This window comes from Pituophis catenifer, unplaced genomic scaffold, assembly GCF_029215685.1.
Source record: "Pituophis catenifer annectens isolate HBS135680 unplaced genomic scaffold, rPitCat1.0.hap2 SCAF_7, whole genome shotgun sequence".
Taxonomy (NCBI): Eukaryota; Metazoa; Chordata; class Lepidosauria; order Squamata; family Colubridae; genus Pituophis; species Pituophis catenifer.
This window is the reverse complement of record NW_027256887.1, coordinates 21,951,833-21,974,525: the sequence shown is the minus strand read 5'-3', so window position 1 is coordinate 21,974,525 and position 22,693 is coordinate 21,951,833. Positions and strand designations below refer to the sequence as shown.

The 22,693-nt window shown below is 39.3% G+C and overlaps 1 protein-coding gene across 2 annotated transcripts in view; it reads right to left on the bottom strand.

The window, feature by feature from the left end:
- Positions 1-6,499: 6,499 nt before the first annotated feature.
- POT1 (protection of telomeres 1) overlaps positions 6,500-22,693 on the bottom strand; it is a 55,950-nt gene continuing 39,756 nt past the window's right edge. Inside the window, exons 16-20 of one of the 2 annotated variants that reach the window (XM_070946837.1) lie at positions 22,343-22,437; positions 18,832-18,923; positions 17,298-17,403; positions 12,422-12,557; positions 6,500-6,580 (exon numbers count right to left, since the gene is read on the bottom strand). In XM_070946837.1, the coding sequence (XP_070802938.1) occupies positions 12,448-12,557; positions 17,298-17,403; positions 18,832-18,923; positions 22,343-22,437 (403 nt within the window). In that variant the 3' untranslated portion in view covers positions 6,500-6,580; positions 12,422-12,447. Of the gene's footprint in view, positions 6,581-12,316; positions 12,558-17,297; positions 17,404-18,831; positions 18,924-22,342; positions 22,438-22,693 lie in introns of those variants that run through there. The other variant, XM_070946836.1, reaches the window with a different exon arrangement.

The window sequence follows — 22,693 nt, the reverse complement described above, 5'->3', positions numbered from 1 at the left end:
TTTGGTTTCTCCCACTCTCGGATGGGCGCTACCGGGGGATCGGGGCGAGACTCCTGGCAGGGTCTGCACTTCCCCACCCACTCGGAGATGACTTGGTCCATGTTGGGCCACCATACATAACTGCGGGCCAAACTTTTCATTCTGACAATGCCCGGATGCCCTTCGTGCAGCAATTCTAAGACCCTTGTTCGTAGTTTCGTTGGCACTACCACCCTGTCACCCCACAACAAACAACCACCTTGCGTAAACAGTTCGTTTCGTTTGTTCACAAAACCTTGGTAGTCCCCCCCGTCCACCTTGACCGTTCACCCTTTCAGCACCCACCCCATCACAGTGCGAATGATCGGGTCCCTGGCTGAGGCTTTCGCCACTTCGGCAGAGGAAATAGGTCCCAAAGTTAATGTGGCCAGTAGAAGGACGGAGGCCTCTGGTGTTGGATTGGTCAGTAAGTCAGGTAGGAGGCGGTGGCTGAGGGCATCCGCGTGACCCAGGGTCCGTCCGGGTCGATGTACAAGCTGATATGAATAGGCCGAAAGAAAAATAGCTCATCTAGTCAAACGTGGGGAAAGAGCAGCGGGGGTGGGCCTGTCGCCTGCCAAAAGTCCTAGCAAGGGCCAGTGATCAATCACAAGTTCGAATTGCCGGCCATAGAGGTATTCGTGGAACTTTTTAACCCCCGCAATCGCAGCCAGAGCCTCTCTGTCCAATTGACTATAGTTTCGCTCCACATTTGACAGAGTGCGAGAGTAAAACGCAATGGGCGCCTCTAGGCCGTTCGGCAGTCTATGGCCTAGGACGGCACCAACTCCTACGGGGGAGGCGTCACAAACCAATACAAGCAGTAGCGCCGCGTTGTATTGGATTAGGAAACTGTCTTCCGATAGAAGTCTCTTTACTGCCTCAAAAGCGGCTGCTTGTGGTTTCCCCCAGACCCATGGTACATTCTTCCCCAATAGCTTGTGCAGGGGATCTGCTACGGTAGCCTTGTCTTTCAGGAACATTGAGTAAAAATTGAGCAGTCCAAGGAAGGCTTGGAGCTCTGCTTTGGTCTTGGGGGCAGGTGCGCTCTTAATAGCTCTCACCTTGCTTTTGGTAGGGTGGATGCCTGTGCCGTCCACCCTGTACCCCAAAAATTCAACGGAGGGGACTGCTATCATACACTTGTTTTTTTTTAACTTGAGTCCCGCTTCCCTGAATCTGAACAGGACGTTTCTAACTCTGTCCCCAAGTTGTTGTTCGTCCTGAGCGCTGACTAGGACGTCATCAAAATATGGCACCACCCCGGGAAGCCCTTGCAACAGGCGCTCCATGGTGCTTTGAAATAGGCCGGGTGCTACGCTCACCCCGAACTGGAGCCTGGTGCATTTAAATGCACCCCTATGGGTTACTATTGTCTGTGCCTCAGCCGTGGCATCGTCGACAGGAAGTTGTTGATAGGCCTGGGCCAGGTCTAATTTGGCGAAAATTTTTCCGGGCCCCAGGGAGTGTAGTAGATGATGCACGATCGGCACCGGATAGGCGCTCGGCTGCAAAGCCTTGTTGATCGTGCACTTGTAATCGGCGCAAATTCTAATTGAGCCGTCTGACTTAACTGGGGTCACTATGGGGGTTTCCCATTTTGCATGGTCAACGGGAACCAAGATCCCTTGTTTAATTAATTTGTCCAGTTCCGCATCGATCTTTGGTTTCAATGCAAAGGGCACCCGTCTCGCCTTGAGTCTTATTTGGGCTACGTTGGGGTCTAGATTAAGAGAGATAGGGGTCCCCACATACTTGCCCAACGTGTCCCCGAAAACGTCCTGGAACTCGGTCAGGAGACTGTCTTTTAACGATGACTTGAGCACCTGGTGGACGCCGGTGAAGCCCATGCCGAGGGCTCGGAACCACCCCATGCCGAGAAGGCTGGGAAGCTGCTTCGTGACGATGGTCAGTGGCAGGTCTCTTTCATAGTCTCCGTAGGTGACTCGGAACGTGCCCACGCCCTTGAGGGGGACTCGGTTCCCCTGGTAGTCTAGGATGCGCAGTCTCTGTTTGGAGAGCTGGTCCTTCCGGAACGACGGCAGGAGGGTCTTTAGGGTCGCCCATGACATTATGGAGAGAGCTGATCCGGTGTCAATCTCCATCGAGCATGGCTTGCCGTTGATTTCGACCACCGTGCTGACTTTGTCCTCGATTTCCACGCTGGCTTGGTCTATGTGAATGCTGCGGCCATCTCGAGATTCAAATTTGCGCCGTTTTTCCGCGCCGCCTTCTCTCGTTGGCTGTTTCTGGCGCGATGATTCTGGTTGGCTGCGGCGCTCACGTGGTTGGTGTTTTCTGGGCAGAATGGCTCTACAGACTCGCGCCAAGTGCCCTTTTTTCTCGCAACGCCTGCAGATAGCTTCCCTGTATTTGCAGGACAGTCTATCATGGTGCCCTCCACAGCTGGGGCAGCTTCGCCGTGGGCTGCCTGTGTCTTTTCTCTGGTGCTCCGTTCGGAAGACGTCCTCATCCGACTCGGACTCCGAGCTGGATCCGGCGTCTTCTCTGTGCACCGGGGCAGACTTGGGGTTGTCTTTGTTAGTCAGCGGACGCTGCAGCGTTTCTGCGGCTTTTGTGGAGGCTTCATGAGCCCTGGCCTCGTCTAGGGCTCCAGCAAGCATCAAATCAGGCTTGGCGAGCAGGCGCCGTTGCAGCCTAATGTCCCGAACACCACAGATAAGTTGCTCAAGCAACGCATCGTCCAAGTCTCTATAGTCGCAATGGGTTGCGGCTTTCCTCAGGCTGGCCATGTATGCGCTGACCGGTTCTCCCTCTCGCTGAACGCGCTGTCTGAGTTGGTATCGTTGCACGAACTTGGAGGGCACGGGAGCATGGCCATCAGGGTGTCCCAGGAGACGGTCTGGACCGGTGTTGGCTCACACAGTGACTCTGCCATCTCGAACACGTCCAGTCCGCAGTGGCTTAGGAAGAAGGCCCTCTTCCGATTAGCGGAGAGCCCTTGCATGTTGCTGGCTTCGAGCGAGCATTCGAACCTCGTTAGGTACGAGACCCATTTTTCGCGGGTCGGATCAAAAGGCTTGGGCGGAATGTAGGCAGACATATTCGGTATGCCTCCTGTAGTTCACCTCGTCGCCTAGCTGAAGCTCGTGGTCTCACTGGTTCGCTTCTTGTGACCTCTATCCCACCTTCGTCGCCAATGAAGTGGTTCGGGAATAACGAGAGGCACAACCAAGCAAGTGACAACAGCTCTTTAATTTACAATGAGACTTCAGCAAAAACTCAGAGGCTGCAGCCCTCCTTATATACAATCCTGGAGGGACTGTCAGCCAATCAGAAACATAGGCAGGTTTGAAACTCCCGCTTAAAAGTATCAATACATAACAGTATGGGTCTGAGCATTTAATATACAAATTCCTGTAAATGCTTTAATCTCTTTAGTCCGTCTCTGTTCCATAATTTTAACAAGTATGGGATGATCATAATCAGAGATTCACATATTATATTTGAAATGTCATGAGAAGTTATGTTAGCAGGAACATTAACCTGATCTAACTTATTGTAGGCTGTATCTTCTTTTATATTGAGAGATATTTACACTTTTTAAAATATATTGTGTGCGGTCATCATAGGTTTGATGGCTGCAGAAACACCTCATTCTATGGGAAGGGTAAATCGGAATACAAATTCTTTGGGTCTCTGTAGCTCAGTGATGGCTAACCTTTTCCAGACTGAGTGGCCAAGGCACGCCCAAACCCCCAAAATTCAAAGCGCGTGAGCCCCCTGTGCATGCACTCCACCCCCATGCATGCATGCATCCCCCCCATGCACGGCAGAGACCCGAAGACCAGCTGGGTGGCGGGAGGTACGTGCGCACGCGCAGCAGAGCTGAGCTGGGGCGATGGCTTGCATGCCATCAGAGAGGGCACTGCATGCTGCCTCTGGCACGCATGCCATAGGTTTGCCATCATGGCTCTAATTATTAGCACCAGAAAAACACATGTTCAGTCTATGGAAGAATTAGTGCAATTTGGTTTAACGCTTCATTGATGTCTCTAGGAGATTAGCAATTGATGCCTAAACAAAAAATCTACCCTGCCAATAAATACTTGAACAAATAATTAGGGAGTCAGTTATGGAAAACGAAGTCAATGGGGAAGCTGGCAGGAGGTCAGAAATAATGACTATGTGATGTCACGCTTAATGACATCACATGATTCACTTAACAGCAATCAGAACTGCTAGAACAGCCTTCACTAAGTGGTGCAGTGATGTGACGTTGCATTTTATGACTGCATTGCTTAGCAATGGAAATTCTGGTCCCAATTATCATTGTTAAGTGAGAACTACCTGTAATGCATAATACATTTGTTTAATAGCCATTTTGTAAAATATGTTTATCCAACCATTTGTTAAACTTCACATAGCTAGCAAATTCAAGAAGCAAGTTCCACGCAGATTTAATCTTTTTTCCTTCTTCCCAGCAAAACTTATAGCAATCCAATTAAGACAATTTTTTGAACTTATTCTTACCCATCTCAACCCCCCGTTTGGACTGTGTTACTTCTTCCAAACCACTTGCCTCCCACACTCCTACATAATTTGAGAAACTGCAAATGTAAGGAACCTATCAGTAGATGAAATATTAACATGAAAGGATGAAAAATCATGCTGTTTATAAATTTTTAAACAGTGATTAAAATAACTTTTGCATGAAAGGATGTTTGGCACTGAAGCAGTTTATCTGCAGTTGACCACACATCTATTTTAAATAAATGCAACTCAGTTTAAAATTGATGATGACACTGATGTTGTTCAATGTTTTATCTTGTACCATCTTTACTAGTGTTTAATTTGCAGGACCCTTGGATGTAATAATGGTTGATGGTTTTTAAATATGATGGGAAGAATCAATCTTTAACAGAGAATCCTGTAACTGGATTATTGACATTCAAGACACCCCGGTCTTAGTCACCACACTAATAATTAATATGGAAGCATCCTTATATATTCTTGTGAATTACATATAATCTTCACTGAACACTGACATGATGGACCCCATTAATCTTAAAATATGAGAAGGACTAAGGCAAGCTTACTATCTGGTTAAAAAATTAGTACTCCATAATGTTTATCAGTTAATTACAAAACATGCTTCTCTAACTTTTGTATCCTAGACCAAGTGATAAAAGTCTCTCTTGGTGAATCAAACACTCTAAAATTCTCAAATGTAGCTTCTTTTTGCAATCAGGATTATTGATTTGCAACATCAACAAAAGTGTTTTGAAGATCTTCAGTGCCTGCATGGTAAAATATCAAAAGTAAAACCCATCAGGCCTTCTTGTTCTGGACATATGCAGTGCTGTGATTTTGCAACATATTAAAGAGTCATTCAGGGTTCTAGGCAAGATGTTTGGGCAACTAGGATGTCAGCGCCTTCGCTGTAAAGGACTAATATACTGCTTTTGCTGTCAGATTTATTTTTGTGAATGAAATAAAAGTTGAAAATGGCATGGCTACCTGTAAGCACCTTGTCCCACAAGGTCATACCACTCTTTCCTCAGTCAGTAAATGTTTTCAGTTTGTAACATAACATCAAATTGTTTCTATGTAGATAATAAATTATATCTGTTTGCATATAATGTATGGCGTCTTGGGAGGAATGGACAAGAAATGAATATTTCTGGTTTAGAAACACTAACATTTGTGATATATTAGTGTTCTCCATGCTCAGTAGAAAAGTTTATTGAGATTTAATGAAGGTTTTGAAGACAGGTACTCAAATATAATGCAAAAGAATTGCACACATACACACAATTCCCACTACCATTTCCTACGGATATTGTAAGGCTGACATGAGGTTTCCAATATTCTGCTGTTGTAAAAGAGTGGCAACTGGAGGCTAGTCTTTTGCTTCAGGCTAAGGAGAATGGGAGTGAAAAATAATAAAGGCGGCAGCTGACTTTAGCTTTGTAGAATGAATTTTATTTAATAATTTATTGGGTGTTCATAGAAGAGATACCATCAGGTTGCCATCGTTTCTACTATTTTCTTCTTACTCCTTTATATTTGCCAGAAGAACCTTTATATGTTTGCTGGGTTTATGTTTAACATTTATAATAAGTTTCAGTGACTTATCTAGGGGCGATTTCAAAGTCTAACTTCTAATAACTGTATTCTGGTTGAGTTTTATGGTGCAAAAGTACAGTCTGCTGAATACATAAAAGAGTTCCCAATATTCAACATAATGCTTCTGTCTAATCTGGTGATTATTTGGGCCAATAGAGTTTGCATCCAATAGAGATGGGCTTTGTTTTTAAATAATTTCACTGCACTAAACCAATCCAATGAAAAAAAAAATTTTTTTCAGAAAAGGGAGGATTGGAAAACTTGTTCTAATCAGAACATCAAAAACTTATTTTGTCCCTTTCCCCAACTCATATCCCCCCCCCAGAACCAAAAGCCTAATTCAAATGTTGATAGACAACTATCTAGTCATACAAACCCAGGATTTCTTCTTCCAGTGTCAAATCATAATTCTTTTAGCCAACCTTTTCTGCTCCAAATGGTCCTTGAGATTCCAAATATTAAGGATATAGACCTAATTAGGGGAAATGATATGCAATTGTTTAAATAATGTGACTTTAAGCTTTCAGTAAAACGTAAGGTGCTTCAAAGGTCATTGAAATGTTATATACGTCTGTTGGATGCACGCATAATATACAGTATCTGGGGAGTCAAACTATATAGCTCAAGAATTCCATCTTCTTGAGAGCGTCTATAAATTTCTGAGCTGTAAAAGACTAATTGGGGGATAAGAAATGGAAATTTAACCAGGACCAAATGGAAATGCAGATGAACATCTGGATTTCAGGAGATACACCTGGTGAGAGAGGAGGAGTTCTTCTTAAGGATCAGGTTTGCAGTTTGAGGGCCCTTGAGAATCCAGTGCTGATATGAAAGATCACATTACAGCGATGACACAGAGGAAATTTTGACCTGATATATCAATTCTGTCCAATCTTTCATGGAAAAATAACCAGTGACACATGCATGATTAACTACAGTGTAGGCTTTTTAGTACATTGAATTAGAGTAAATGTGGTAGGACTTTAAAAATAAAATCTCCCCTAGTGTCTCTCACTTAAACAAATCCTGTATTATTCTTAGAATGAGAAAAGGTTAATGATGTTGTGAAGCTGTGGATTTGGGAGATAATCTCAGAAGAATTTAAGACAAATCTCAAAGAGTTTATTGAACTCTTAGACAACCCCAGAAATAGCTATCTGAAAATGACCATTTTTTATAGTTTTTTTGAATAATTTCCTCATGTCCATCTTCTGAAAGATTGACAATGTAACATCCCAACTCTCAAAAGATTATGCCTATACAAATTAAGTGAGATTAGGTCAATTACAGATTTTATTTATATTTATTTGTTAAATTTATATGCTACCCAGCTGAGGAGGCTGAGTGGCGTAGGAGGCTAATGCCTCCTAAAGCAGCATTTAATATCCAGCTGCCTGCAATTACTGCGAGTTCAATTCTTACCAGGCTCAAGGTCGACTCAGCCTTCCATCCTTTCTAAGGTGGGTAAATTGAGGACCCAGTTTGTGGGGGCAATAAGCTGACTTTGTATAAATATACAAAAGTATGAAGGCTATTGCTTAATGCATTGTAAGCCACCCTGAGTCTCTGGAGAAGGACAGCATATAAATCAAATTAAAAAAAAACAAAAAACTGTCAACAATTCGGAAAATTGCATTTTCACTCTTGTCTGAGGTTAATCTAGCTTTTATTTAAAAAATAAATTCTAGGCCACCCAAATTAAATGTATATTCAATATCTATTAGCTGACAGATAAGGAAAATATTACTGTGTAAAAAATATATACAAAAAGTGCTTAGTCCTTAACTAAGGACTGTAAGTAAGAAAGGTGACCTTGATAGAAATATGAAAAAAAAACTAGTCAAAGGAGGGGGTGAAATATTAAGTCCTGGGAAACAAGACAGTATTGGGAAATACAGCACGTTCAGACTTTCAAACTTTTGTTATTATATCTCAGAATACAGAATACCAGAGTTGGAGGTCTTCTAGTACAACTCCTGCTCAAGCAGAAGACCCTGTACCATGACAAATGTCCTGTTCCTTCTTAAAAGCCTCCAGTGCTGGAGCACTCACAACTTCTGTAGGCAAGTTGTCCCACTGGTTGATTGTTCTTATTGTCACGAAATTTCCCTGTAGTTCTAGGTTGCTTCTTGGTTCAGTTTCCATCAATTGCTTCTTGTCTTGCCTTCTAGTGCTTTAGAAAATTGGTTCATTTCTTCTTCTGTGTGCAGCCCCTTGGTAAAGTGTAGCTCTGGTTGACTTCATGAGTTGATCTTTTGATCTGATCTACCAAGTGGGGTTGGCAGCATTATATAAGTATCTTTTGGTGTATAAATACTGTATGTGAATGTTTAAAACTTACTCCTGTTTTACTGTATTAACTACACTTATATTTGCTTCCAAATTAAGTTTGTTTTTTCTTTCCTTTTCATATTTAATGTTTGGTCAGTGTATTGTTAAATTTTTATTACATTTTAAAAAATTAAAAAACCTTCTAAATTGTTAATGTAAATTGTTAGAACTTTATAAGCAAACTTCTCCCAATGGAAATAACACATTTGGTTGAATGGTATATTGATATTTCAAGTTTTAATTGTTTTAATATTCGGCATCTTTCCAAAGACTTGCATTGTATGATGTTTCTCCTTAATATATGATTGTGTTCATATGTATACTAAATCTCTCTGATTACTTGCAAATTTATATTCAAATGTTATTTATAAGCATGAGCAGAATCATTTTAATGAAATTAGGAAAAACAGTAGTAAAAATTTATTGATATACTGACTGAGGTCTATTAGTGGAAAACAGATGTTCTGGGAAAGTTCAGCAAGTGTTCTACAGTTTTTCTCGGCCTTTGAGTCCAACTTACTGCATAGCCCAAAATCTCCTAATGACTAATCAGTAGCCTAAAATAAAAGCTGTGGACCAGTTTAAAACCTGTCCTGAGCGGCTTACTTGTTTTGTTGAGAAATTACAAATAAGTGGTAAAAATTTAGATTACAAATATATGGAAATAAAAACAATAGAGTTTTAAAAGTTGACTGAATGTACAGTCCCACTTATTGCAACATCTCTAACTTCTGCATTGTAAATCCTATACTTATCTTACTACACACCTTATCATACATCAGGAAGCCTCTTTACATTGAAATTCTAACTGCTTCATGCACTTCCTATAAAACACTCTCCACAGCATTTTCTTCCACTTACAAAAATGATGAACATAACTTTATTTAGGAGCATTAGGAGTAGTCAATAGGTAATGCAAGGCAATCTGTTTCTGTCAATTAATTCAATTGTAGGCAAATGTTAAATCCCACTGAAATAAGCAGAAATGTTTGGCTGTGACAGCGCTGTATAGTAACCAAGACCTGATGTGAATATTAAACTCGCTGAATATTTTAATATTTCAAAAATCTGTGAACCATGATGATAAGGCAAGGAAGACAGCAACATCCAAATGCAACTGAAGTATAAGACGGACCCTGAAGGGCCAGCTCAATGAGAAGAACTAGAACCATACCATCATCAGGTATGCCCTGCCAGTTATCAGATATCCTACCAATATAATGAGCTGGCCAAAGGAGGACGTGGACACTGTCGATGTAAAGATCTTGAAGCGCCTTGCAATGTATGGAGATTATCACCCCAAGTCCAACACCAGAGACTGTACACCAGCCAGAAAGAGAGCTTGTTGGGACTGGTAAGTGTCGAAATTCTCACGAAACCCAGTGCATCTAAGAATACATCAGTAAGATGGCACACAAAGACGAGCTTCTGAAAGAATATCAGAGGCAGCAAGAGACAAGGAATGAAAATCAAGCAGACTGATAGCATTGCGATTAACACCATCTGCCTGCAATTACTGTAAGTTCGAATCTCACCAGGCTCAAGGTTGACTCAGCCTTCCATCCTTTCTAAGGTAGGTAGGTGAAATGAGGACCCAGATTGTGGGGGCAATAAGCTGATTTTGTATAAATATACAAAAGTATGAAGGCTATTGCTTAACGCATTGTAAGCCGCCCTGAGTCTCCGGAGAAGGGCGGCATATAAATCAAATTAAAAAAAAAAAAGAGTGCTGGGCTAGGAATAGCTTTGTGCAGAACCCTCAAATTCCCAGGTCTTTGGTGGAAGACATACACTAACCACACACTATGGGGGTGAAAAAGGATTTACATATATGCATTCATTCCATGTTCTATAGCAAGCACAATTGTACATATTTTTATATAAATTCAATACACAAACACACACATGCACACACCACTGGAAGAAAAACACAACCAACAGTAATTTGTTTCAATTTTCAGAATCAGACTGAAAAATCTTAATATCTTAAACTAGTAACTAAACCAGATTATACAAAAGAGGAAAGTGGATTAGCAGGAATGTAACCCAAGACCAAATTTAGCCGCTTAGATTACTTGCAATCTCTTAGGAAATGCATTAAAAGGCAACCACATGCATTACTTAATGAAAGGATTTGGTATTACATTTTTTCATAATTTAATCATCCCCTATTGTATGCCTATATCACATCTTTGATTCAAATACTATTACTTTAATGCATGTGTTTTATATGCACAATCAGGAGCATTCTAGTGAAGAGGGCATTACGGCTTTAGCTCCTGTGTTTTATTTTTCTTCTTTCGGCATAAAAGAAATTGCTTCATTGTTTTGGAATAATAAAATATAAAGCTAACTGTATTTTAAGCACCCAAACTAAATTGTAAATGGATTTACTGCATTGAGATAATTACAGTAATTATATGGAAACCATGTAGTACTGGTGGAGAACCCTTGCATACAAAAGCTGTACCTCTCTTTTAACCATCGTTTGCTTTAATGAACTTAAATTTGTACTTTCTAGTTCTTGCCCTTCTTACATCGAAGTCCTCTGACATGACAGAATTTCCCTTCTTACACTGAAGTTGTCTGACATGACAGAATTTAAGCTGGGCTCAGAATAGCTTATGAATCAAATATAGGTGGTCCTGGTTTAATGACGATTCAAACTTACTGTGGCACTGAATGACAGTCATGGTAGTCATGACTGGTTCTTTATACTTACTGCTATTGCTACTGCTTACTGCTATTGTAGTGTCCCTACGGTCACATGATGGTGATTTGTGACCTTCCCAGGCTTCTGAGAAGCAAAGTCAATGGCAGAAAGTTGCTAGTCAGTCATGTGAGGTTTTCACTTAATCAGCCATGGTGGTGTAGTGGTTAGAATGCAGTATTGCAGGTTAATTCTGCCCCACTGCAAGCAATTCGAATCTGACTGGCTCAAGGTTGACTCAGCCTTCCATCCTTCCGAGATTGGTAAAATGGGGACCCAGACTGTTGGGGGCAATATGCTGACTCTGTAAACCACTTAAGAGAGAGCTGTAAAGCTCTATGAAGCGATATATAAGTCTAAGTGCTATCGCTATCGCTAATGACTTGTGATGTCCTCACTTAACAATGGCAACTGAGACTGCCATTTTGTGGTGTGGTCACACAGTGTTTCAACTTGTGACCATGTTGCTTAATAATGGAGCTTCCAGTCCCAATTAGCATCCTTGAGAACTACCTGTAGATCAGTTGTGCTTATATCTCATGCAAGAAAAAAAAATAATTTAAAGGTTTGTGAAACATTCAGGATTTGGCGTGGTTATAGAGATTAAGAATTTGGATGCAGTATTCATTAAATTATCCTGAAAAAAATGCAAAGAAATTTGAACAGGGATGGGTTTTCTGTAGAGAAAAATAGAACGTTCCATTTAAATATGTCAGTGTATAAGAAATTATGAGTTGGGATAGCCATAACAAGAAGTCAGCCAATGGGAGCTGTTTGGTGACTAAGAAACAGGATCTGTTGTGAGCCATGGGAGCCTGGGCGTGTCTTAGCTTAACTGGTCTGTACATATATAAGGCTTCTGTGCTTCTGGATTCTGAGTTCTGGTTTTCTGGTTCTGGTTTCTGCTGCATAGGTATGTACCGTGTTTTCCCGAAAATAAGACCCTGTCTTATATTTTTTTTGAACCCTGAAATAAGTGCTTGGCCTTATTGCCATGTGCTCAAAAGCCCGATTGTGCTTATTATCTGGGGATATCTTATTTTGGGGGAAATAGGGTATGCATCAAGCTTTATATTATTGTATAGAAACAAATTTCTTCTATAAATGAATCCTGCTGAATTATTTATTTGTGTGCTGGTTGGACCGCTGCAAACTCTTGACAAAATATTATACTCTCAGGTAAGTTCTTTATTTACGCACATGATAGAAAAGTACATTATTAAAAACAGCTATGCCGCTTATTTGCTCAAAGGAAGGTTTAAAAATTATAACCTTTGAATCTTCTCAGCAGTTAGATCTCAGATATCTTCAGCAACTGTAGTATCAAAAATTTGATAGCAAAGTCGGTTTTCTGTTCCATCTCGGACATAGTAAGATTTGATGAAACATTCAAGCCACGGGAAGTTATCTATAAATGAAATGTGAGGGTTTTTTTAAATATATATACTGTACTTTATCAGTATGACCTATTTCAAAATAGATTTTACAGGGCTGGAAACATTAATTTAATGGTCAAACTGCTTCACTGGAGTGTTACTTTGGAAATAAATGTAAAAAATAATTAGCAAAAAAAAACCAGCATAAAATTCATATATCTCAAAAGGCAGTTGTGATTCTATCAGATATTTGTAGTTCTAAAGAGAAAACTCTATTTCTTAATGTCATGAATTCAATTGTAGTCCTTGCTCTTACAAGGTAACTTGTCGATACAACACAAAATTATGCAGAAGCTAGCTTTTGCCCTTAATGTTCTATCCTCTTCCTCAAAAACATCACACAACTTTAATTCACAAAACACAAAATATATAGTGGGGAACATAAACTACTTTTGCAACAAACAAGACTAATCCTGCTGGCAAATGCAGATTGCATTTAGGTTGATAAATCTTTTTGTGAGGCTTATGGGAAGAAAAGCATTTATAAAGATTAGAAAAGACAACTTACACCATCTGTGACTTTGTTTGTAGGGACAGCAAATCATTTATGTGTGATTTTGTCTGACATGGTTAACATCCCACAATACAATGTAGTTCTTACACCGAACATAATGGAAGTGTCATATAAAAAAGAATAGGACTCCACTATTGAGAATACTCCTTTTCTCCAGTGCAACATAGATCTTCTCTTGGAAAGTTATACTTTTCTATATATTCACTCTTCAATATTCATCAACTTTACTGGAAATCAAAGCATATGTTTCGCTGTCCCAAAGGCCTCTTCTATCCAATTAGGCTTAATCTGCCATGTCTTCATCTAGTTTTCAAGTATAGCAGCTCTTTTCACTAATTAGTTTTATGGAATTACCATATTTTTCGGAGTATAAGATGAACTCCCTCCCCTCCAAAAGAGGGTGAAAATTTGGGTGTGTCTTATACACCAAATGTAGCCCCGCCCACCCACCGGCCCCCAAACTTTTAGAGGCTGCAAATGCAACCTCCCAGAGAGCCTCTCAAACAGCCTCTAAAAGGTCCGTTTGAGAGTCTCCCTTTGCAAAGAGAAGCTCCTTTGCAAACGGAGCTTTTGGAGGCTGCAAATGCAGCCTCTCAAATGGAGAACCTCTCAAGCAGATTTTTTTTTTCTTATTTACCTCCCCCCAAAATAAGGTGTGTCTTATATACTGAAAAATACGGTAAGCCTATCGGTCTGCCATCTACATTTCACTGTCATCTCTACCGATTCTTTCCAGACTATAGCTCAATGATTTGATATACCGTATTTTTCAGACCATAAGACGCTCCGGACTATAAGACGCACACTAGCTTTAGAGGACGAAAACAAGGAAAAAAAATCTGCCTCTGCCTCCCAGTATCCATCCGGGATTCATCTGGCTAGCGTCCTTGTAGCAAATATCAAACAGCCTGGTCAGCTTCAGCACATTATCACAGCTCCAGCACGTGGCTCATCAGGGCTTTGCTACTTGTGCCTACCACCGGTCAACTGAGCTGAGCTGCTGCCGTCGGGGAATGCTGGAGCCTTCGCTGCCAATTGGCAGTTGTATTTGCCTCCTGGAATACTGCCGGTCAGCTCTTCTAGGCGGTGGGGATTGCCGCTGCCCATTCACCACTCATTTAAAATGATCCGTGGCGAACAGGCGGCGGCAATAGGCAATGGCGGCCCCTGCTGCCTAGAACAGTTGATCGGCGCTGCACCAATCCCCTCCCCTCCCGCTGCTGCTATATTCGCTCTATAAGACACACAGACATTTCCACCCACTTTTGGAGGGTGGAGGAAAGTGCGTCTTATAGTCCGAAAAATAAGGTATATAGTGAACTGGGATAGTAAATGATCTCATATACATATATTTTAAGTTATGAAATGACAAATTTAAAGGATAGATCTCAAATAACTGTGAACATGGACTTCAAAGTAAAAAAATCCCTAAATTTGCCCTAATAATATATTTGGAGAAGTGATGAGGGTGGAAAAGAAGGACTCTATTATCTTTTCCAAGAACAGAGGGACAATGCAATTACTGTCTCGAAAATAATGTGTATCTTTGAAGGGAATTCTTTCTTGATCAATTGCTTGATCTGCCCCACACGTTTTTGTTAGGCACTTCACAACCACATAGATTTTCTTCATGATGACTTGTCCTTAAGCTGAACCTTCTGCTCTTCCAATCATGCACCTGTTGCATTCTTAGCATCCAAATGAATAGTTTTTTTGCATGATGATGATGCATAGGATTAAGTAGGTTTGAGAGCCAGCTTGGTGTAACAGTTAAAGTTATCATCAGGCTAGAAACCTGAAGACTGTGAGCTCTACTGTAGGTACTATAGCCTTAGGTACAAAGCCAACTGGGTGACCATAGGCCAATCAGTCTCTTGGCCCTAGGAAGGTTTTTCCACTTCTGAAAAACATTGCCAAAAAAACTACAGGGACTTGTACAAGCAGTCCCCAAGGATCGGATCCAGTTGAATGGAAGAATGTAACACACACACACCCCCGAACTGAATACACTCAAAACAAAATAACCAACATAAATGCATAGCTTTTGCAAATATTTTGCTGCAATGAAAAAAAGAGAAAAAATAAGTCTTGATTTCCTGTCAAAGAAAGTTTACTAAATAGCAAAATATTTCAGACAGAACTTTTCAGTAAACTTCAATGCTTCAATACATATCAAGGCAAATCACTGACGTATTTCTGATCTGCAATTCTCCAACGAAGGTCACTGAGTGAATTGTCATTTATTTCTAGACTATAATGGATTAATCTAATTGTTTAGGTTCATACAACTGGTTTGTGAAAAAAATTGGCAATATGGTTGACATCGTACTTAGATTTTTGAAAATTAGCTTGGAAGTAATCACATTTATATTGCATCTTTCTACCTATAGAAACAGGAATTTGGCAGCTCTCTATGCTGGCTTTCATGTTAGTATTTAAACATGATTCCAAAATATGTTAATAGGCTTTCTTTGTTATACTTGATAGCAGCAGTTTTGTGACATGCTGGAATAGCTTCTCTTATTCAAGTCAAAGCATTGGCAGAATACCAAGAATGACCCTTTTCAACTAACATTTTCTCTCTTATTTTATTCATTCCAATTGTTTGACACGTAATGCCTGCATTTATATATATGTTATAGTTTCCAATTACTTTTTAGATGCAATTCAACATCTTGGCTAGAGATTTTTGCTGGAATATCTGCAGGACTGCTTTCATATTAAGAGTTTATGTTCTCATTGTTCAGAAGTTAGGAGCAGTACCTCCCTACTATAGAAAAGAGATTTCACTGACTCCTTGATCTTCTTGTCAGAGATAGGCAAAAATCTGTTCTTTGTATGGATTCCTTTGTGTTTCTGTTACTCTAGAGAATTATAGGGTAGAGAATTCTAGCCATAGTGCTGTTATTTTCCTTGTTCAGAAATAATATCTAAGAATATGATTCCAAGGTATCTGGTACTAGATTGTTTTATTCTAATTTTCCCCTGCTTTCTTATTTCATAAACCACCTTTTTCTCAGTTCACTTTATTGCAAATGTCCCATTAGAACTCCACTGTTTTTTGACTATTTCTTCTCCTGCAACTAGTAATAGTCAAGATATTATGATTAATGGTCACATAATCAACCGGAAATTCAAAATGGATTTGGCTCTTTTGTCCAGCTATTGAGCCCTTCCCAATAATCTGGGATAGACAGGTGTTGTTGTTTAATAATATTGAAGGTAATGTCTTAGGATGGAAGCTGTTCCAAGTAAAGCTGCCTTTTGCAATTGATTGATGGTGATTTTGTTAATGCCAAGTGGTGTTCCATATGTTTTGGGATTGCACCAAGACTCCTATTACTATTGGTACTATCTTTGATTTCTTTTGCTAGTCATCTGGAGGTCTTTATATTTTGTGATGATGATGATTAAATTTATATGCTGCCTGACATTAATTTACAAATGATTTAAGCATGAGCAGAAACTAAAAAAGGTAGACATAGCAGATTAATAAACCAGGTAGAAACAAAAGAAAACAACCTAACTTAAAAGGAAGGTTTAGTCATCCTTGCCAACAGCCTAGGCAAGGAACTAGATCTTCAGGCCCCAGCAGACTGGGGGCTATTTGGATCTTAGGAGGAACCTCCTTCCAGAGGGCATTGCAACAGAGAAAGCATGCTTCCAAGATCCCGATAAATAGCACTGCTTAATTGAGTGTGTCAACTCTGCCATATTAAAAAGGATAGACAGATACAATGGGAGATAGTTCAACACCTTCCTTTTGTCCCTCAACCTACAACTTTCATTCCTCTTTTGCAGTAGTAGATATCTAGAAGCTCATTCAAATTGCATTCTGACAAAAAGCCTACATTGGTAACCAGAGCCCTTTTAGGATGTTGTTAATCAGAAAGATCTCAAGTATATTCTCATGGCAACTAACTGCAATCACCTAGTGATTAGGTATGAGCCTACAGGTGAATTATCCTTAATGAAATGTTTAACATTGGAAGAATCAAATATAAATGGCTGTCTTTACAGAACTTAACCAAAGGGATTTATTATGCAGTTAGAAAATATGTAAATTAATTTATTTTCCCGTCCTTAGGGTTAAGACAAATTGCAGTATAAAGACAGATGTAACAGACAAATATAACAGATAATAAAAAGTGCATAATGAAAGAATATCTGCATAGTTTCATCAAAATAAATTTCTTACCTAGGGTTCTGCCTGCAGGGCAAAGTCTACTCATAATGCTCTCCATATTCTCTTGAAATATATTATTGATTAAGACTTTAGAAGCTGGAATTTGGAAGAATTTTTTCTGGAAGAAAGAATAAAAATAATGTTGACGTTATTAAACAGTCTGTTTTTCTTCCAAATATTTCATTTTGGAATAAGAGCTGAAAGTCATAAAATACAAATTAATTTTATGTTTTAATAAAAGCTTTTTATTTTGTTTTGTCCTGTTTGGTAAAACAATCAAACAGGACAGGTACAGACTTAACGGATATTTAGGTCTGTAGAAAAAAACAATTGCAACCAGCCTATCTTCCATTGAGGACCTGTTTACTGCACAGATCAGGAAGAGGACTGAGAAAATATCCACTGGCACCTCACATCCTGGACACAAACTGTTTCAACTTCTCCCATCAGGACACTGCTAGAAAGCATTGCATCCCAAAACAACTAGACACACAAAGATAGTTTTTTCCCTTATGCCATCACTAAACATCTAATTACCACAGTATTGTCTTATGTCTAAGGCTATTTACCCATGGCTATATGGGCATACAATAATATAGTATGGCTGTATTACTATTATCCTTCTCATCTTTCTACTACCTTCTCCTATTGGTATCTTATTTATTTATTTATTTATTGCATTTATATTGCTGCCTATTTGCCCATGGCAAATAGCTTACAGAATATAAGATCACTTCTAAAACAATAAAAACTAACAAAAAGAACCAAATAAATTAATATAGTACAATATAACAAAATCACACACACATACACACCCATGGCGACAGATCACACGAGCCATTTAATGGGCTCCATCCCGCTCTGGGTTCCCCAGGCCCGCTGGCAGGACCAGGTCTTCAGCGCCTTCCGGAAGAGTATTAGAGTGGCAGCCATTCTAATCTCTGGGGGAATGATATTCCAGAGAGAGGGAGCCACCATGGAGAAGGCCCTTCTTCTGGGTCCCACCAGGTGCATCTCCTTGGGGACGGGACCTGCAACATTACCTGCCTCTCCGTTCTGATAGGTCGGATAGAAGTGACCGTCAAGAGATGGTCCCTCAGATAACCTGGTCCCAAGCCATGAAAGGCTTTAAAGGTGACAACCTTTATGATTATATTACCTTGTTGTTTGTGTATACATGCTGTTTGTATGTTTGTATGCCCACTGATTATATTACCTTGTGTTTATTAAATAAATTGTTTATTTACAAAAGTGTCCCAGTGAATTAAGTACGTTTAAAATAGAAAAAACCAGAAGGATGTTCCAGGAGGATTGGAAAATAAGTAAACGGGTTGAAACCAAGCCCAGTGTAAGTATCTTTCTTTCTATATTTACAAAGGCACTTGGATATACTTATTTTTCAATCAACTGTACATGGAATTGAGCATATGTTTTTAATTACTACATAGTCCTTGCCATCTTCACTTTGTTACAAAAATAGCTTTGATCAAATATAAGTTTAGATTTAATCTAATTAACTCAAGAGACCAATAATCTATTCTCTTACACTGTCCAGGAGATATACATCCAATGTTCCTGTTCCATCATCCAATGTAAACTTCATCATGAAGACGTACTCGAGAGGTACAATTCCTAACTCTAAGCAGAAGCAGAGCAAAAACTTTATTTAAAAATGACTCAAGGCAACAATAGCATTTAATAATTAAATATAAATTAATTTATTTCAAAAGTCTCATGAAGTCAAGGGTTATTGGTTGAAATCTCTTATAGAAAAGCTGAAGGAGATCTCAGCTGTAATGCTCTTGTGGACACACATGCACACACATGTACTATGTGTCTAGAATACAACGTACTGTAGCACACTTGAGCTGAGTATTTCCACATGCCACTGAAACAGAGCTGACTCATTCATTTATAACCCCTTGACCAAGCATGATCAATATCTCAGTGAAAGGTGCTCAAAAGCATTTAGTTATTAGAAGACAAGCAAAAGCAAAAGTTATTAGAAGACAGTTTACAAGGTATACATTTAATGTAAGGTTAAAGAAACACTTCAGTAGCTTCATTTGGGTATATTAAACCTTGAATGTATTTGAACATAAATAGCTCAGGTTGGTAGTTGGGCTGTTGGTCTGAGCTCTGAGCTTGGCAATTTGGTTGCAAACGTTTTGTCATAATTCAAGGACACATCGTCAAAGCGCACCGACAATGTCTCCTCGAATGGTGACGAAACGTTTGCAACCAAATTGCCAAGCTCAGAGCTCAGACCAACAGCCCCTATTAAACCTTGTTGCCATTGGGCAGAATTATTTTAATTACTCAGAATTATTTCTAATCAGGACAGTGGGAAAATATTATAGATCAGTGTTTCTCAACCCTGGCAGCTTTAATTGGGTGGATTTCAACTCCCAGAATTCCCCAATCAGCAATACTAGCTCAGGAATTCTGGGAGTTGGAAGTTCACCCAGTTAAACTTACCTATAGATTCTTCAAAAAGAGAACAGCTTCCTGCAGAAATTTCCTGCAGGATACATCCCACTAAACCAACCAACCAACCAACCAGGTTATTTATTTATTTTGTATAACCAATTCTTAATGCAGGATTCAGTGAAATAGATTGCAGTTGAATTTCAAACATTTTGGAGTGGGGGAAGTCAGAGAAAAGTATCCTTCTAAGTGATCATCAGTAGATAGGCTATTTTTAAAAATAATGCTTGCTTTAGGATAGCTTTTCTTATCTTGTTCTCCAGATGTATTGAATTTTAACTCAATGGTGGACTACAGGAATTGAAATCAAACACATGGGGAACCCAGTATATGGAAGGTTGTTTTACTATATTAATTTTGGAACATCTATCATTTGTTTATGTTTCTCACCACTTTTCTTACTGGTCTAAAGAGTAGACTGAGTATATATTTCAAGGAAATTTATGTTACCGCAATGCTGTCCAATAAATTGCTGTTTACAGAATACTTGTCATTACACTTTTGGCTGAACCAACTTTAAGCTTCATATATGAAAATAAGCAACATTTGAAAAGCTGGGGCTCTGATTCAGTCTCTCAACTTTTCAGAGGGCTGCATCTGGGAACATGATCATGTCACTAAAAGTGCAAAGCCTTTTTTTGTGTAATGTTTTCTTTTGGGTTCAAAAATTAACAATGAGAATGATTTGCTTTCCCTTTTTGAATTGTGTGCCTAAATCCACTTCTTAAAGGAATGATTTCTGACCATTTTGGGGTGACTTTATGGATGGGAATAGGTGTAGAATATCTCGGAATACTTCCTCCTCCTATCAATCCCTTTGAGGAAGTCCAAACCAGGAAACAAAAAGTTATGAATGCTAATACTACTTCCATTATAATGTTGCAGTAACAGAATTTTGAAAATCTGTATGTCCTCTCCCTTCTTGTCCTTATGTTTAAAAGAACTAGGGAAAATCAAGTCTGAGATACTTTCTCAAAAGGCATTCCTGCTTTGGACTCACATTTCTCTTATCTGACCACTGTCTTAATTGTGGCTCTTCCTCCTGTTCTTCAAAGTTATTGTACCCTTGATTTTGGAAAAAAAAAAGTCACACACGCGCCAGCATTTTCTAATTTGTTGCAATTAGCAGTGGAATAATAGTGTTCAGTGCTGCATGTCAGTTGTGGGTCAGCCATGGCAGTCTGATTGTTAATTGTGGAACAAAAAGAGAGAGAAAAAAATCTACTTCTATGGAAAAATAAATTTCTCACATTACTTGGCCAATAAATAATTGCATTTAAACCCTTTCTTACTCATCTTTGATGATATTTCTAATCTAATTTTTATTGTCCATGCAAAAATTACAAATGATAGCAGAAAAGCTAACAAATGCAAATCATTAATACATTCCTTGGTAGAACAAAATGCCTGCAAGTGACAAAAGCAAATACATAATTAGGCAAGGTTTCTTTTATTGGTTAAAGCTTACATTTTTTAAAGGTATCTAGAAAGGTGAGTATTTTGTGCAGTCATTTTTGCATCCATGTTTCCATTCTTTGGGATTTAAAATGTTTTCATCAGCAATATAATCAAGAAAAAACTTTCCAGAGTTGAAGTTGTGACATATGTTGATAAACATTTAAAGTCTAGCAAGTATATTGCTCATTGGAATGTAATGCCAAAAGACTGTGGTATAAAGATTTAGCCGGTAAGCTTTCACAAAGTTATTCACCAATTTTGATGGAATGATATAATTATTTGCAAATTAGTAACTCTGCTTTGATTACTAAATCTATTTTCTATTTCTTTTTGATCTATATGCCTTATTTAAATAATATCAGAATAAACACAAAAATATAGAAACGTGCATGCTGCATTTCCTGTCCTATACACAAAGTGCTTTATTTATAGCATCTTTTTAAAATTTAGCTAAATATATTGTCTCCCTTTCTTCACCAGTTGATGTTCTACTGTATACCGTACTTTTCAGAGTATAAGGCACACTTCCCTTCCAAAAAAAGAGGGTGGAAATGTTGGTCCATCTTATATACCGAATACAGCAATTTTTGGCCTCCCAAAGCCCTGCCCTGCGCATCCTATTTTTGCCCAAAACAGGCCCGTTTTTCACAAAAATGGGGCGCGCAGAGGGTTTGGGAGGCCTGCAGAGTGCTCCTGGGGGCTGGGGAGGGCAAAAAATTTTCACCTCCCATACCCCTCACACATCACGTTTCTGCCGTCCCCAGCCCCTAGGAGCATTCTGCAGGCCTCCCAAACCTTCTGTCTGCCCAGTTTTTGCAAAAAATGGGCCAGAGTGCTCCTGGGGGCCGGGAAGGGCAAAAACTTTTTTTCCTTGTTTTCCTCTTTGAAATCTTGGTGTGTGTCTTATACTCCGGTGCATTTTATAGTCCAAAAAATATGGTATATTCTGTATAATTTAACCATCTTGTGGCATCTATCATAAAATTCACCTGATAAGCAAGACAGTTTTAGGCATTTCCTTCCCCGCAGAAATAATTTGACTACTTTAAGTTACACATAAACTGCTGAATGAAAGTCCAATATTATTGAATAGCAAAAGAATATCACATAACCTTGTGCTATAAAAGCGTGTTCCCAAGATGGATTTTGCTTTGAAGCAAGACAACCCAGACTTTCCATAGTCTTAGGTTTGGAACAGTGCTTGCACCTAGCATTTGGAACAAAATATCAATTAAAAATCATCATAAATCATATAGATTCAGCTGGTCTCAACATCATGCTTATTGATACAGGTTTAAATACAGGTTTTTCTTTTAATAAAGCACCGGAAAGTAATGGCTTTTATAAATCATTGCCCACAAAAATAAATTATTTGGCCATACAACCTAAAGGAACATGCAGAGAATTGGACATTGGGGTATCCCTAAAAATCTATTTGCTGATTCCGGTTTCTAGTTTTAATG